The sequence below is a fragment of the Panthera uncia genome, chromosome D2, assembly GCF_023721935.1.
Source record: "Panthera uncia isolate 11264 chromosome D2, Puncia_PCG_1.0, whole genome shotgun sequence".
Taxonomy (NCBI): Eukaryota; Metazoa; Chordata; class Mammalia; order Carnivora; family Felidae; genus Panthera; species Panthera uncia.
Genome location: NC_064818.1, coordinates 51888937 through 51904933, shown reverse-complemented (window position 1 = coordinate 51904933; position 15997 = coordinate 51888937). Strand labels below are relative to the sequence as shown.

The 15997-nt window shown below is 35.3% G+C and overlaps 1 protein-coding gene across 2 annotated transcripts in view; it reads left to right on the top strand.

Moving 5' to 3' along the window:
* The window catches only part of LOC125933402 (protein FRA10AC1), a 37213-nt gene that overhangs the window by 17969 nt on the left and 3247 nt on the right, over nucleotides 1-15997 (top strand). For both annotated transcript variants that reach the window (XM_049646438.1, XM_049646436.1), the window contains exons 10-13: nucleotides 1908-2021; nucleotides 3792-3834; nucleotides 6089-6207; nucleotides 10789-10827. In XM_049646438.1, the coding sequence (XP_049502395.1) occupies nucleotides 1908-2021; nucleotides 3792-3834; nucleotides 6089-6207; nucleotides 10789-10827 (315 nt within the window). The remainder of the gene's footprint in view (nucleotides 1-1907; nucleotides 2022-3791; nucleotides 3835-6088; nucleotides 6208-10788; nucleotides 10828-15997) is intronic.

Below are 15997 nucleotides of genomic sequence, written 5' to 3'. Positions count from 1 at the left end.
GAGAGAGAGAGAGAGAAAGAGAATGCCAAGCAGACTCCACACTGTTAGTGCTGTGTCCAATGTGGGGCTCGAACCCATGAACCGTGAGATCGTGACCTGAATTCAAATCAAGAGTTGGACACTTAACTGACTGAGCCACCGAGGCATCCCAAAAATGTTTAAAGAGTTAAAGGAAACTAGTAAAGGATGAATACTTGAGTTTTTCTTTTTATTAACTTTTGGAAGAATGATTTGGTATTATTGTATGTCAGTCTAATCACATTTTGAAAGTAGAGATTAACTATCACTTTCAACCTAATGGAATTTTTGGATAGGCTAGTTCTTATTTTGGGATATCATTGAGACTGAGACCAAATATTTAGTCTTACAGCAAAAGATCAAACATTTGGGAGGCAGTTATTAAATGCTTTTTTAATGCATTGTTGTAATCTACTCATAAGTCTCTGAAAAATTAATATCTTTATCCTATTTCATGCTGTAAAGTTACCTCTTTTTTGATAATTGCATTTCAAACTGTTAATGCTTCTGAAAACTGCATAGGAGCATTTAGGAAATCATTTTAAACTAATAACTTAAAAACTTTAAAAATAAAGGTTGCATTTTAGAATGATTAAACTTTGACGCCATCCCTGTGGATCATTTCCATCTTCCATAAATTCGATGTCTGTGTGAAGTGTAAAACTGGATATGCAATAAAACAAAATTAAAGAGTAGGACTTTTTTTTTCTTTAGATAAAGGATCAGCCCTGAAGATACTCTAAAGGAGAAGGAAAAAGAATAAATTTAAAGCTATTTTTAACTTTTCTTAGTATTACATTTTAGTTTATGTTTTTACCTAAACAATGAGAAATTTTGAAATGTTTCACAGTTTTAAAATTTTGTACTTTTATTAAGTGGAATTTTCAGGTGATGGTAAGTAATGCTGCTTTAAAAAATTAAAGGGCATTCTCTAATATAAGTGAAAAAAGGATTGATTGGTGAGCGAAAGCTATTGCTATGATTGAGAATTATAATTTGGTTGCCATTTTAACAATAGAGCCATTACTAAACATGCATACATTTCATAATGTATTCACTTGGAATGAGTGAAAAATGCCAATTTAGAAAAGTTACAGGTTCTTTGGACTGATAATTTTCAAAATCCATTTTGATAATTTCTTTTTAATGAAAAGTTTAGATTTGTTCCTGTTGGTGCAATTACTTTTTTACTGTACAAATAAAAGGTTCATTCTGTGAAAGGAAATAGTAGTTGGGTAGTTCCTTTCATTTTTTCCTCTTGGATTGTCAAGATCAGTCCTTTTATGCAGAATGTTTTCATACACAGCAGATATGATGTGTTGATTTTAGAGTCAAGTAACTCTAAAACATAGAACATTATTATTCTACTTAGTCATTTCATCTCAGAGTGCTACCATCTAAAACGTGCTTTAAATGCCATTTTATGCTGGTATTTAAAATAGATGGCATAATGTTAGAATTTTAATCAATTTAAAAATTATTATTAAATATTAAAAGGGATTCGCCAACATATAAATACATGTATTATGGAAAATATATTTATTCTTTTAGGGTATTATTGAGTATACTCTTTTAGTACTTCCATTTTCCAAAGTAGAAGATTCCCTAACAGGGAGTTAGTAAAACTCTGATCTAAACAGTTTATCTGTTGAGCAAGAATTCTGTGACTGATTTTTTTTTAAATACTTTCTTTAGCTCTTTGATTTAATACTTAATTTCACATTTGTTGAGCATACTATAGTTATTACACTCAGTTATTTTTTAATGCTGACTTGCTAGAACTAGAATATATGTATGTTAAATTTCAGGAGTAATTCCAAATTGATATTAATATTCCAGATTAAAATTGTTTCCAACTATCGTAGCTAATATTCCTTTCTTTTTCACAGGCCAGTTTTTCTGTGGAAATAAATGTTGTGAAGAAAAAGAAGATTTGAAGAGTTGGGAAGTTAATTTTGGTTACATTGAACATGGTGAAAAGAGAAATGCACTTGTTAAATTAAGTAAGTTGATTTTAGGTGTTATATAATTGCTTTCCTCAAAGTTTATCTAATTGCTTAGATTTAAAAATATATAGGCTAATTTAAGGTTTAATTAAAAAATTTTAATGTGTCTTTCTGGAAGTGCTCTTTTTTCTGAGAGCTTCCCAAAGTGATAGATAACTTTTGAGGCTAAAATTTTTATGTGGTCACTATTATGGTGACATTTGGGTGAAACAGTTCTTTTTTTTTAAATTTTTTTTTTTTAAACATTTATTTATTTTTGAGACAGAGAGAGACAGAGCGTGAATAGGGGAGGGGCAGAGAGAGAGGGAGACACAGAATCCAAAACAGGCTCCAGGCTCTGAGCTGTCAGCACAGAGCCTGATGCGGGGCTCAAACTCACAGACCTCGAGATCATGACCTGAGCCGAAGTCAGACGCTTAACCGACTGAGCCACCCAGGCGCCCCTGGGTGAAACAGTTCTAATGACAGATGTAAACCGATAATTTGTAAAGTTAAGACCTCTTCTCATTAACATGAGCATGTCACCAGTGCACAATGAGATGCAGAGTATCAGAAAAGTCAGCATAAAATCTGTTACCTAGTAGCCATATTGTTATGGTGTGGACAATAAATACACTCTCTTTGTGTCAATAAGGAAAAAGATTTAGGTGGGCATAACTGTTTGTGACATCAGTCTTAAAATCTTAAGGTTATACCCCAGAATACAGCAACCTCTTGTAATATGCATGTTTTAGAATCTTTCATTCTTTCTCTCTCTTTCTTTCTTTCTTTCTTTTCTTTCTTTCTTTCTTTCTTTCTTTCTTTCTTTCTCCCTTTTTCCCTTCCTTTTTCTTTTCTTTTCTTTTCTTTTCTTTTCTTTTCTTTTCTTTTCTTTTCTTTTCTTTTCTTTTCTTTCTTCTAAGCTACTCTTCTGTGTCAGCTTCTTCTCCTGTCATGTTAATTACCTTACGTAAGTAAACTCCTGGCAATTTTCTACCCACTCCATATAGAAGTCAAGAATTTCCTCATGTGCTACTTAATGCTCACCAGTGCAGAAGTCCCTCCTGGAAGTACTCCTGGGGACAAGTCAGCTGGTGTGAACTGAAATTAAGTATAAGGCAAAAGAAGAGCCCACAACTGGAACTTTTTGAAATGCTCTTTTCTATTTGAAAACTCTTAGAGCACTTCAGACCAAGTGACTATACCCACACTATTGTTATTAGATACTTTTGATGTGAGACACACATTAATGCTGTGTATGAAACAGAGTTTGCTTTTAGAATAAATTGACAGCACTTTTTTTAATTTTTTTTTTTTTTTTTTTTCTCAACGTTTTTTTTTTATTTATTTTTTTTGGGACAGAGAGAGACAGAGCATGAACGGGGGAGGGGCAGAGAGAGAGGGAGACACAGAATCGGAAACAGGCTCCAGGCTCCGAGCCATCAGCCCAGAGCCTGACGCGGGGCTCGAACTCACGGACCGCGAGATCGTGACCTGGCTGAAGTCGGACGCTTAACCGACTGTGCCACCCAGGCGCCCCGACAGCACTTTTTTTAAAGCAATGTTAGAATATTTTCAATTTCTCAAGCATTCTAATACCATTTTTACTGTGCATAGGCATTTTTTGAAGTGGAGAGAATCAGATTTTTTTTTCAGAGTTTTGTCTCCCCTCTTATAGTAAAGGGATATAAGGAAGAATGAGAATGTATGATATTAAAAGTAGAGTAGCAGTACAGTTATTCAAATTCAGCCTTTCAGTGGTGTCACTTTTTTATTTTTATTTTTTAGGATTATGCCAAGAATGTTCCTTTAAATTAAATTTTCATCACAGGTAATATTATCTTTTGAAATGCTGTTGTTATTGTTTAGTAGTCTTGTATAGTCACTTACCTGCACTCAGTGTCAAAATGTAGATTTAAGTGGTTGATGGTTTAATTAATTGATTGTGTAGAATGTCTGGGATAGACTGTATACATATACCAGGGAACTGGAAGTTTGCCATGCCTTACTCTAGCCAAGCAGTTTTAAATATGAACGCCTGTGCAGGGTGATAGGTATTAGAATTTTTAGTTTGGAGTCAGTGTTCAGATGCCATAATATTCTTGGAACTGTATTATAAATCAGGTCTTCATAAAGTGATTTCATATGTCTCATTTAAACAGTGTTTTATTTGGAGTTTGTCATTCTTACAAGGGATTATATTCCTCTGTTCTCATTTCAAATGTCAAAATCAGGCTCCTGTTGAGTGAGCTAGAATGTGCCTGTCATATTCAGTGGGGGAGGAGTATCCATGTTCTGCAATATGCAGTGTATATATAAGTAAGCTCATGGGCTTGGAAATCAGACTCCTGTGTATTTCTCTCAGCTTCTCCACTTACTAGTTGTCTGTTTTAGGCAAGGTACTTAAGCTCTGGGGGGCACCTGGGTGGCTCAGTTAAGCATTAAGCCTCTGGAATTGATTTTGGCTCATGTCATGATCTTATGGTTTATGAGATTGCACTAACAGTGCAGAGCCTGCTTGGGATTCTCTCTCTCTCTCTTGCTGCCCCTTCCTCTCCTCCTCCCCTCTTTCAAAATAAATAAATATGCATTAGAAAAAAAGGTACTTAACCTCTGTAAGACTCAATTTTATCAACTCTAAAAATGAGGATGCTAAGGATACACTAGTGAAAGTGCATGTAAAGTGCTTGACATGGTGCCTGGCATATGGTAGGTCAAGCATAGAGGGGTCCCTGGTATTAAGGATGTTCAGACAAAATTGGTGACCTGCAATTATTGTGACGATCACATTTCAGGGCCTGAATAAGGCCCTGAATAAGTTAAAAGTTTAACAATGAGATTCTGCAACTTTATAAAATATATATGTCAGTATATTAAAAATTTTTTTTGACGTTTATTTATTTTTGAGAGACAGAGCACGAGCAGGGGAGGGTCAGAGAGAGAGGGAGACACAGAATCCAAAGCAGGCTCCAGGCTCTGAGCTGTCAGCACAGAGCCCAATGCGGGGCTCAAACCCACGAACCATGAGATCACGACCTGGGCTAAAGTTGGACGCTTAACCGAATGATCCATCCAGGTGCCCCAGTAGATTAATTTTTAAATCAGCTATGCTATGAATGTGCTGTATCTAGTATTTTAGTTGTTAAAAATGAATATTAAATAATTAATAATTTTTAAATTATTGAAATTAGTAGAATTTCTTAGATTACTTGAATAGCCTAACCTTTATTTCCCCTCTCCATCAGTGATACCAGAGGGTTTTTTTTACCTTGACTTTCGAGCTTCATTTCAAAATTGAAATGATTCTTATGAAAGGCAGAAAGTGATGATTGCCTTAAAAAGTATAGCATTTGGTATAAGTACCTTAATTTGGAAGGTCTGATGAGTAAATTTCTTGAAACTAATCCCCTGTTGTCTCTTCATTTTCCTTCTTGGTCCTAATTTCAGCATTATCACCTTTTCCTATCTAGTGTTTCCTTTCTTAACCAGTTAAAATCAATTGCTTGCCAGCCATGGTACCAACAGCCTTGTAAACATGGCCTAGAAGAGATAAAGCTACAGCAGTAAAAGGACAAATGGTCTAAAGTAGACATTTGAGTTAAAGTAAGCCCCTCCATCCTCATTCCTTTATGCCTTTACTGTATTCCTTTTCTCTTAGCAGAAGAATTTTCTATTTACAGATGATTTGGAACTGTTAGAGTGTTTCTTCTTGTTTTGTGTGTTTTTTCAAAGTGTAGGTAGATAGGAATTATGTGGAGGGAAATGACATTTGTTTTTGTAATTTAAAAAATGGCTAAATGATAGAAAACAAGTAGGAAATGAGGAAACTATGATTTATATTTACTAAGGTTTGTATACAGAACTTACAAAAAATAATTTGTCTTAGAGTTTTAGGCTTCCTTCAAAATTGTCTCAATTAATATACTAGCCTGAAATATTTACAGACTCATTTAAGGGTTCCTTATGTAAATTCCATTGTAAAAATATGTACTTTAACTGATTTGACTGTTTTGCTCATTGGTTCTTATTTTTCATAAAGGTCAGTTGAAAAAGTTAACTTTAGTTTTATATTGTTCAACATAAAGGAGAAAAGAAGTCAAGTCAAAAAAAAGAAAGGATAAATCCAAAAAAGATCATGAAGAGTCATCACATAAAAAATCCAGATCATCTTCTGTAGAAGAGACGTCTCAGAAAAAAGCAAAAGGTAAAAGGGAATTCAAATATAATACCTACTCACATTTTTAAACATGAAATGTAATCTGCTATATGTATCAAATGTAGAATTTAATTGGTGAATGTATTTAGATTTCTGTTTTATAGTAGTTGAAAGGAAACTGGTTGGGGAATTTAGATAGGAATTTATAGTAATTTACAGGAGTTTCAAAAACAAGTATGGTTTTAATTCATTTTGGGCAGACAGTAATAATGTTGCAAATAGCATTCTCCTTCCTGACTTTGTCTCTTAGACACCTGTTACCTTGGGCAAGTCCCTGAGCTTTTTGAGTTTTACTTTCCTCATGTAAGTAGGGACGATGTGAATAATGGGCTTCTGTGCTGTTTGAGCTTATTGTGGAGAATCAAATAAGAATGTGAGAGGCACTTTGAACATTGTGAAACAGTACATAATCTATAAGTCAGTATAAAATTATAACACTGTGATTTCAATTACCTTGGCCTGTGTGATTTTCTTACTAGCTTATGAACTTCTTGAAATCATAGAGCTTGATATATATGTGTCCTCAGAACCTAGCATGGTGCTGTTCACATACATTTAGTAAATAATTGTTAAATTCAAATCCATCAATCACTTACTTCTTCCTCAGTAGTCCTTAGGCTCTCTAAGCCTTAATTTCTTCATGTGTAAAATTGTCATGATGGTAGTACCTAGATTATAGGATTGTTCAGAAGTTCAAATGAGATAATGCATATAAGCTGTTAGCACAGTGCTTGGTGCATAGTTAGCTATTATGAAGGTTACTGCTAGTTTATTTTTCAGTCCATAATAGAGTAAATTGGCTATAACTTAGAGTGAATTGAACTTAAATTACGTGGTTAATGGAAGATTACATTAGATTCAGCCAAATGTTAACATAATACTTGGACAGGAGAGGGCTCCCTTGCTCCAGCTATGAAGATTATTAATAGGTTTCCTTCTTACATGTATTTTTTTTCTTGTGAATCATAACATATTCAAGCGTATAGTACCACCAACTTACAGAGTTGGTGAAATTGATAGATGGTGAGAAGAAAATACTGTTCTGGGGTTTATTGAGAAATGGTATTTGAAGCAGAATTCCTTTTTGTGTCTATCTCAGTCATTTCCAAACTCCAAAATAAATGTTAATAAATGTGAAAATCCTGTTTGTGTTTAAAAAATTGTTTTAAAAATATTTAATGTATCATACTTGAGAGTTTTGTTAAATTCATTATTATAGTATATAATGTTGTATTCACATCATAGTATGATACCATGTTAATCACTATGTATTCCAAATTAAAGAAGAACTAATCCCTACCTTGTAAAAACTTGTTTAGTACATTCAAAGCAGACAGTCAGATAGCTGGATACTCAGGATCAGGTATGGGGTTGGAACGCTCGGATTACACAAAGATATGCGTGTGATCTTCCTTACAGATGTTTTTCCTGTAGTGTTCCATGTTTTAGTAGATGACATCTCTGTCAGCCTAAAAACTAGTATCGTATCTGGAACTTATCCTTGATGCCTTCTTTCTTCTCATTATTTATGTTTAATTTGTTACCAGATCCTGTCAGTTTTACCCCAACAGTGTATATTTCTCAAGTTCTCTCTACTCTAGTTCAAACCACCATGTTTTCTCATCTAGACCACTGCTGTATTATCCTCACTAGCTCTGCCACTATCTTGCCATCCCTCCTGCCCTCCCCTTAATCCATTCTCCATAAAGCAGTGATTTCCTATTTTTCTTAGGATATAATCAAAACCTGCATAAAACCCAGAGGCTTTATATGATCCAGCATACAAAACTTGTGGTTCTCACCATGCTTCACCTCACTTTCATACTCCACTTTCACAGCCTTTCAGTTTCTAGACAATGCCAAACTTCTTTCCATTTAGAGGCTACACAGATGCTGCTTCCTCTCTTTCTAACCCCTCCCCCCACCACCAGATGCCATCCTAACTCATCCTCCGGGTCTAAGCTTAAATGTCACTTCCTTAGGGATCCTTTCCTGATTCCATCCCTGACCATGAATTTAAATTAATACTTCTAATTATAATACCATCAACATTATAGACCTGGAACTTTTCTCATTACATATATGACAGTTATATAAAAGCCCCAGGAAGGCAAGGGTTCTGTCTGCTGTGTTCATTGCTGTATCCCAGCACCCCACTAGCACATGTAAGGTGTAAGAAAGAAAGAATGAGAAAATGAAAGACTTTGAAGATTGTTTCGGGACAACTTCAGGGACAGAGAACCAAGGCAGAGTAGAATTGAGAGATGTGTTTCGTATTTAGTCTTTATTCAGAGCCCCTGATGGCATAAAATATAGTTACTTTTTTTCAACTTCTGTGGCATAGAGCAGAAAATGACAGCATTTTAGCAAACTTAGGAAAACCATGTGGAACTCTGTAATATCTTTGTATCTGGGATCATCTGGAACTAGCTTGATTTTTATGTGATACTTTATAGCCAGACCACCTTAATTTGGCCCAAAATTGCATAATAATAAATGCTTAATATCTCAGCCTCATTTTGAACTGTTGACAAAACTTCTTCAAAACAATCTACTTTCTTGATTTTCTTCCTGTCTTTCTGGCCTTTCCTCCACCTCTTGATTATAGGTCCTCCTCAGTCATACCCTTAGGTGTTGGGGTTGCCTAGGGCTCTTACATGATTTCTCTTCTTTCTCTATGTTCTCCCTTTGTGGTCCCATTGATTCCCGTAGTGTCAGATTACTATCATACAAAATGTTAAGTAAGTGGATAGATGGATGGATAATTGGATAGCTACATGGTTGAGTCAATGGATAGAGAAAAAAATCTAAAAGAGATCCATAGCTTGACTTTGAGGACCAGTCTGCTTTGGCAGGTCTGAGCAGAACACGGTACTTAGGTAGAATGTCTTGGCAGAAAGTTGAAGATATTACCCCTCCCCCACTACCAGTCAATCCCCAAGCTCACTTTCTTGGGAAGGCCTTTCCTGGCACCCTTCACCCCACTCCTCCAAGCAAGGTTAGGTCCCTATTAAACATTTCAGTAGCACCATGCACTTCTCCTTTAGACATACATATCACCCTTGGAACAATGTGTTTTCTGTTAAGGAAGGGGCCATGTAACTTATTTAATTCTTTATCCAATTTCTAAGCACAGTGCTTTCTCCATATACTAGGTGTTCAATAAATGTTAGGTGAGTGAGTGAATCGGTGAAACAGTTCTCAACATTGAAGGGAACATCAGAGATCCCAGCTCTGGGATCATGAGCAAAAAGATAGTCTGTGGTTTTCTTTTCAAAGTATGGTCCTTTGGTATTGTCATCTCTTGGGAGCATGTTAGAAATGCACAGTCTCGGACCCTTCCTGATCTCCTGAATTACAAGTACACTTTAAGTTCCGGGATGATTCATAGGCACCATAAGTTTGAGATGTACTCTCTATATCAGGTACTTGTTCTGCTTTCACTCTGACACCTTCAGGGAAGAACGTAGTACTGCCCAAAATATTCTTTTACATTTCAGTTAGTTGTAATTGTTAGCAGATTTCTCCTTAACTAATTTAGCCCAAACCTACAATTTCTTACCTTTGGTTCCAGTTATGTCCTTAGGCCTCCAAAGTAAGCTAACCTCTTTTTGTACCTATAGACATTTGGAACCTGGTACTGTGTTCCTCATAGGACAGAGAAGAATCATTTCATTTGTCACCAGCTTAGCTATGTTTTTATTTGCTTTCTGATAAGTAGGAAATAGGAGTGAAGGAACAATAACCTAAAAAAGAAAAGAAAAGAAACAATAACCTAAAGTGGTTGCCACAGTCCAGGCCTTGGCTTCCTGTGGAGTCTTTACCCTGTGGTTGTGCCACCCTCTTCATTGGGCCTGAAAGGGGCTATTTATGCATCAGCTTTGGTTTACGGGATCTTTGATCCAAGGAGGTTTAGAGGGCTTGTTGCTCTCCATCTGTTATCTGTCATTTTCTGATTTATCAGGCTTCAGAATCATTTCCCCTCTGGTCTTACTGCAAAAGATTCTATAGAGTTATGATTTTTAAAAATTGTGCTAGTACATTTTTAGTACTTTTTGCTTTCTGTTTCCCTCACTGGATGACTATTGTAGAAATGAAAATGTTTGTTTTATGTAGTAATATTTTGTGTGAATTTTAGTTACTAAGAATTCTCATCTGTATATGAAAAAGTATTGTGAAAAATGAGTATTTGTAAACTGCTTTCAAATGTTGAACATCTCTATTGATAAAATATGATTATGTTGCAGCTAATCTGTGGGGTTTTTTTTTTTTTTTTTTTTTTTTTTTGCAACATGAATTCATGGTTTTTGGTGTTTTTTTTTTAAGGTGTTTATTATTTGTTTAAGCTTTGTGCTGTATATTTCAGGCATAAAATACCTCTACCTAAAAGACTCTAACATTTTAATTAGAGAGATAAGTCTGAGAAACATGAAAGATTAGAAGACAGGAAAGTGCTTTTCTGTAAGAGTTTAAAGTAAACCAGGCTCTTGGGAAGAATTCTGGTCACAGGTATAACTGTTACACTGTTGCAGAATGATTTTTAACAAAGCAATTTTGTTTTCTTTTCAGGGCATTCATCCTCAAAGAAATCAGAAAATTCTGTGAACAGTAAGTATTTAGCATTTCTTTATTTAACACAAATATATAGATTAAAGTTATTTGCAGTTTGGGTTTCCCATCAGTTGTGACTTGCTCATATGTATATTATTTTTTGGTTTTGTACTATGTGAGAAAAATCATAGAAAAAGTGCTAGAAGTGTATGATTTTTCCCCCAGTTTTAAACATTTTAAAGTTTCTTATTTTAAAATGGAAGAGCATAAAATTTTTTTCAGTAAATATAATGGATACACACTTTGATTTCACATCATGGAATATGAAGGAAGAAAAACAGATGAGGTTGGAATGGAAAAAGAATTGGGAAAGTAGATTAAGACTTAAGAAATGTCACTTACAGGGGCACCTGGGTGGCTCAGTCAGTTAAGTGTTCCACTTTGGCTCAGGTCATGATCTCATGGTTCGTGGGTTCAAGCCCTGCGTCAGGCTCTGTGCTGACAGCTCAGAACCTGGAGCCTGCTTCGGGTTCTGTGTCTCCCTCTCTCTCTGCCCCTTTCCCTCTCACGCTCTTTCTCTCTCTCTCTCTCTCAAAAATAAATAAACATTAAAAAAAAATGTCACTTATATTGTACGAGACTGAATTATCTCCGTTGTCTTGTGGTTTTGACTGATCAAGTGAAATGTGTGGTTTGTGTATGGAAAGTAGAATTTGGCAGCTGGTTACTACTGATTCGTTTTTTAATAAGTACAGTGGTTTTCACCAAATTGTATCAAACCAGATTGGATTTCATTGAATATTTGCCACAAATTTTACTGTTCTTTCCCCGCAACATTCCAAAAAACATTCAAATGACTTACAGATATACATACAATAAAATAAGATTTTTAAAAGTGAAATCAGAATAATGGAAAAATAAGATAGAATAGCAAAATAAAGCTAGACAAACGTTTACCAAAAAGCCCTGCATAATTGCAAAGGTAGATCACACATTTGTCACTCTTCTTCCATACAACCAAACCACATAAGGAAGCCACCAGTAGAATGATTAATTGTACCCATATAATCACACACAGTGTGTTCATCTTTTTCTAGGCTGAGTTCTGAGAGTGAGTCGACTCTCCTGTAGATTCATAAAAGGGGCGTCCATCTGTGATGTAACAAACAGTAGCCTTGCATCTCAGTAGTAATACAGTGTCAGATTTCTTCAAAGACATTGCAGTAGGGTTAGTGTAGTTCAATAGCATATCTAATTCATTTAGGCCTATTTTATAGAAATTCAGAAATTTGAGACTTGTAGGCTTAGAAATTTATAAACTTAAGAGTTAAGTTTTTTCTGATTTAAAGTAATATATATTACTGTGACAAAATCAGTAAAAGTAATTACTCCAAATCCCGCCTTTCAAATAGAAATATTACTAGTATTTTAATTCTTTTTTTTTTTAAGTTTATTTATTTATTTTTGAGAGAGAGAGAGTGAGCAGCAGAGGGGCAGAGAGGGAGAGAGAGAATTCCAGGTGGGGCTCCACGCTCTCAGTGCAGAACCTGACACGGGGCTCGAACTCACAAACTGTGAGATGATGACCTGAGCAGAAATCAAGAGTCAGATGCTTAACTGGCTGAGCCACCCAGGCACCCCTTAATATAATTCCGAAGGAGAATTTTTAAGTGGTCAGTAATCAGAAATTTTGCACTGGGAAAAATAGAGGAGTTTTAAGATATTTACTGTTTAAAAATTTAAGGGAGAGGGAAGTTTCAGTGGAGGCATTTCTCTAGTTTAGGAATACAACATACATCTTATAAATTATTTTGCTGATACCTGTTTTGTTTTCAGCATATTTGAAGTGTCCTAAAGCACTGATATTTGTTTCTCCCCACATAAATCCTCATTGATGTGTAGCCCCTTTTCCTAAATTAGGTAAAGTATAGTAACAGTTTCTAGAACGTAGCCAGGCTTGATACTGAAAGACTTCTGCTATCTGGGGCGGAAGTAGTGTGTATATATCTATATCTATATATAAACATGTATGTGTATATGTCTATATAGAGAGATATATAGATATATGGGACATATATATATATCTATATCTCTATATATAGATATATATAGATTTATACGTACACACACACACACACACACACATATATATATATACACACACACACTATCTTTCATTTTCACTTGGATGATGTTTAGTTACTTTTACTGCTATTTAATATATGGATTATTAAAACCAAATCCATGAAGAAAAACCCAATTTCTGTGGGGAAAAAGAATTTTAACTTGCATTTGTTGATTATTTACTCTGTCAGCCACAATGGCAAGTGGTTTAGTTGTGTTACCTCATTTAATCTTAATAATGGGCATATAATAGCCCATTTTGCAGACAGAAGAACCAAGACCCAGAGATTTTACATAAATTGCCTAAGATCTAGTTGTTGTTTAATAGCAGATCTGGGATTAAACCCAGATTTATAACTCTACAAAGTCTACGCCCTTTTACCTGTATCATCAATAACTATTCATCAGTGAATCAAATGTAAGTCCACTCTTTATACCCCAATTTTGGCAGATACATTCGACAAATCTATATTAAATAATTTGATCTGTGTCTCAGTTCTATCTGTAAAATGGATATAAAGAAACTTAACTTTGTTTTTTTATTATCAGAGCCAAATGAGACAATATACATGTAAAGCATGTGTCCCACACAAAGTTAACTTCTTGATAACCTATAGCTATTATTGTTGTTCAGGAAAAGAAAGAAAACCAGACATTAAACAGATTCTGTGTTTTGTTCTCTAGAATTGATCAAATCAAAAGTTAAGTCTATAAAAGTTTGACCTATCCATTATGTTATCATAAGTGGAGACTTGCCACTTCTTCAGTAAGCCCAAGTTATTTAGTTATCATAATATCTAGAAGAACCAAGATGACAGATCTGTTTTCATTATTCAGACATATAGGGAAAATTGTATGCAGTTTGTACCACATTCTAAAAGGAACATTGAAAACCAAGAGATTTTCGCATTGAGAGAACTTGAAATTGTCATAGGAAGAAGGTTGAAGGAACTATACATGTTTAGTTTGGAGAAAAGTGAAGGGTTGGGAGAGAAGGGATAAGGAGTTAGACATGGAAACTGTAGATGTTTGTAAAACTGCTTTTGTGTAGACTTATTTTTGGTGAGTATTTGGCAGAACTAGAGTCTATGGATAAAAATTGCCCAGAGACAGATTTTTGCCTTAATTTAAGGAAAAACTTCTCAATTAGAAATATCTGAAGAAAGCAATGGGGGAATGGGCTGCTTCAGGAAGTAGTGAGGTGTTTAAGCATAGATTGGACAGCCACTTGTTTGGGGAGATACTGCAGTAAGAGATTGGATCATTGGATAACACCTAGATTAAAGACCTCTAAGATCCCATACAGAGAGTCAGTGATTTATATTTTGATCCTCACTTGCTAATAACGGCTGCGTAGATTTGACACTGATACAAGAGTACCATTTTGTATTGCCTGTTCTCTTGTTATTTCCTTAGCAGTGCCCCTCCCACCTCGGGCAGGCTGTATCAATTACCATAGGAATGGTTTCTAGTTACTGCCACTCTCAGGGAACTAGAATATTATAGATTCACAGGGTTGCACTTAAAGGTCATATAGTCCAGTCTTCTGGATTTGATTCTCTAATAATATTTGGTCACTTTTTTAGCTTGTGATCTTTCAAAGAAAGTTATTTTATAATACTCTAAACTGATTTGCTCTTTTACCAAAAAACTGGATTGTCTGGTATCATAAAACTGGTATAGGAAAGCTGGCCTATGGGAAGTACTCTTGACAGGGAAATTAGCTGCGCATTTTCAAAGTCCTTGTAGGTTTTGTTCTCTGACAACATTAACAGGGTAACACTGTAGTGTTAACTGTTAGGCCTGACTGGTTTTTCTGTGCTTTCTTTATCTCATGTTAGTGAGTTTTCATAAAAATAAAAAATAAGAGTAGAAGACTTTTACTCTCTTTTCTCTCATATTTGGTTTGGGACACTGGCAGTTTCAGTGCTGGTTGTAATTGAGTGGGAATCTTGTTCCCAAGGCTTTATAATTTTGTCATCTTTTATTGTCTTTGTATGTAGATCATTAAAAGTACAACCCCTTCCCCCCCCGTTTTTTTTTTTTTTTTACCATTTTTGTCAGAATTTGTGCCAGAATAGATTTCATTTAGAACCAAAGTTCAGATATACATATTGATTCATGGATCAAAGTCCAGCAGGTAAAAGGCTAAAACCACTGTGGCAGATCAATGCTGTTTTATTTTTGTGTGTGTTTAACTAAGGGACATTCTGTATTGACAGGCCAAATTTGTGTCAGTTCATTTTAAGACCAACTTATTGGAGAGGAACTATCTGCTATTAAAATTACTTTACGACATATACTTTTATTGTATTTTTCAGTATTTGATAATTTTTAGTTCACCAATATAGGGGGATTTTCAAGAAACATGTCTATTTTGTTATATTTTAAAAATAGAGTATGGGGTGCCTGGGTGGCTCAGTCGGTTGAGCGGCCGGCTTCGGCTCAGGTCACGATCTCACAGTCCGTGAGTTCGAGCCCCTCGTCGGGCTCTGTGCTGACCGCTCAGAGCCTGGAGCCTGTTTCAGATTCTGTGTCTCCCTCTCCCTGACCCTCCCCCATTCATGCTCTGTCTCTCTCTGTCTCAAAAATAAATAAACGTTAAAAAAAAAATTAAAGAAAAAATAGAGTATATTCATTGTTTTGATTGATTTTTAAGGCAATACATGATCACTGTTTAAAATATAAAATATTTGGGGAGCACCTGGGTGGCTCAGTCGGTTAAGCGTCCGACTCCAGCTCAGGTCTTGATCTCACAGCTCGTGGGTTCAAGCCCTGCGTCGGGCTCTGTGCTGACAGCTCGGAGCCTGGAGCCTGCTTCCGATTCTGTGTCTCCCTCTCTCTCTGCCCCTGCCCTGTTCATGCTTGACATTCTGTCTCCCTCAAAAATAAACATTTAAAAAAATTTTTTTTAAATATAAAATATTTGGAAATGCTTGAAGTAGAAAGTATCCCAGGCCCACAGGTAATGTAATGACTGTTAAGTTTGGTTGGACCTTACAAACTTACAGTATATGTAACTACAAATTGGATTATACCATACATGCTTTCTGTAACTTTTAAGAAACTTGATATAGCACAGATGTTTTTCCATGGTCATACA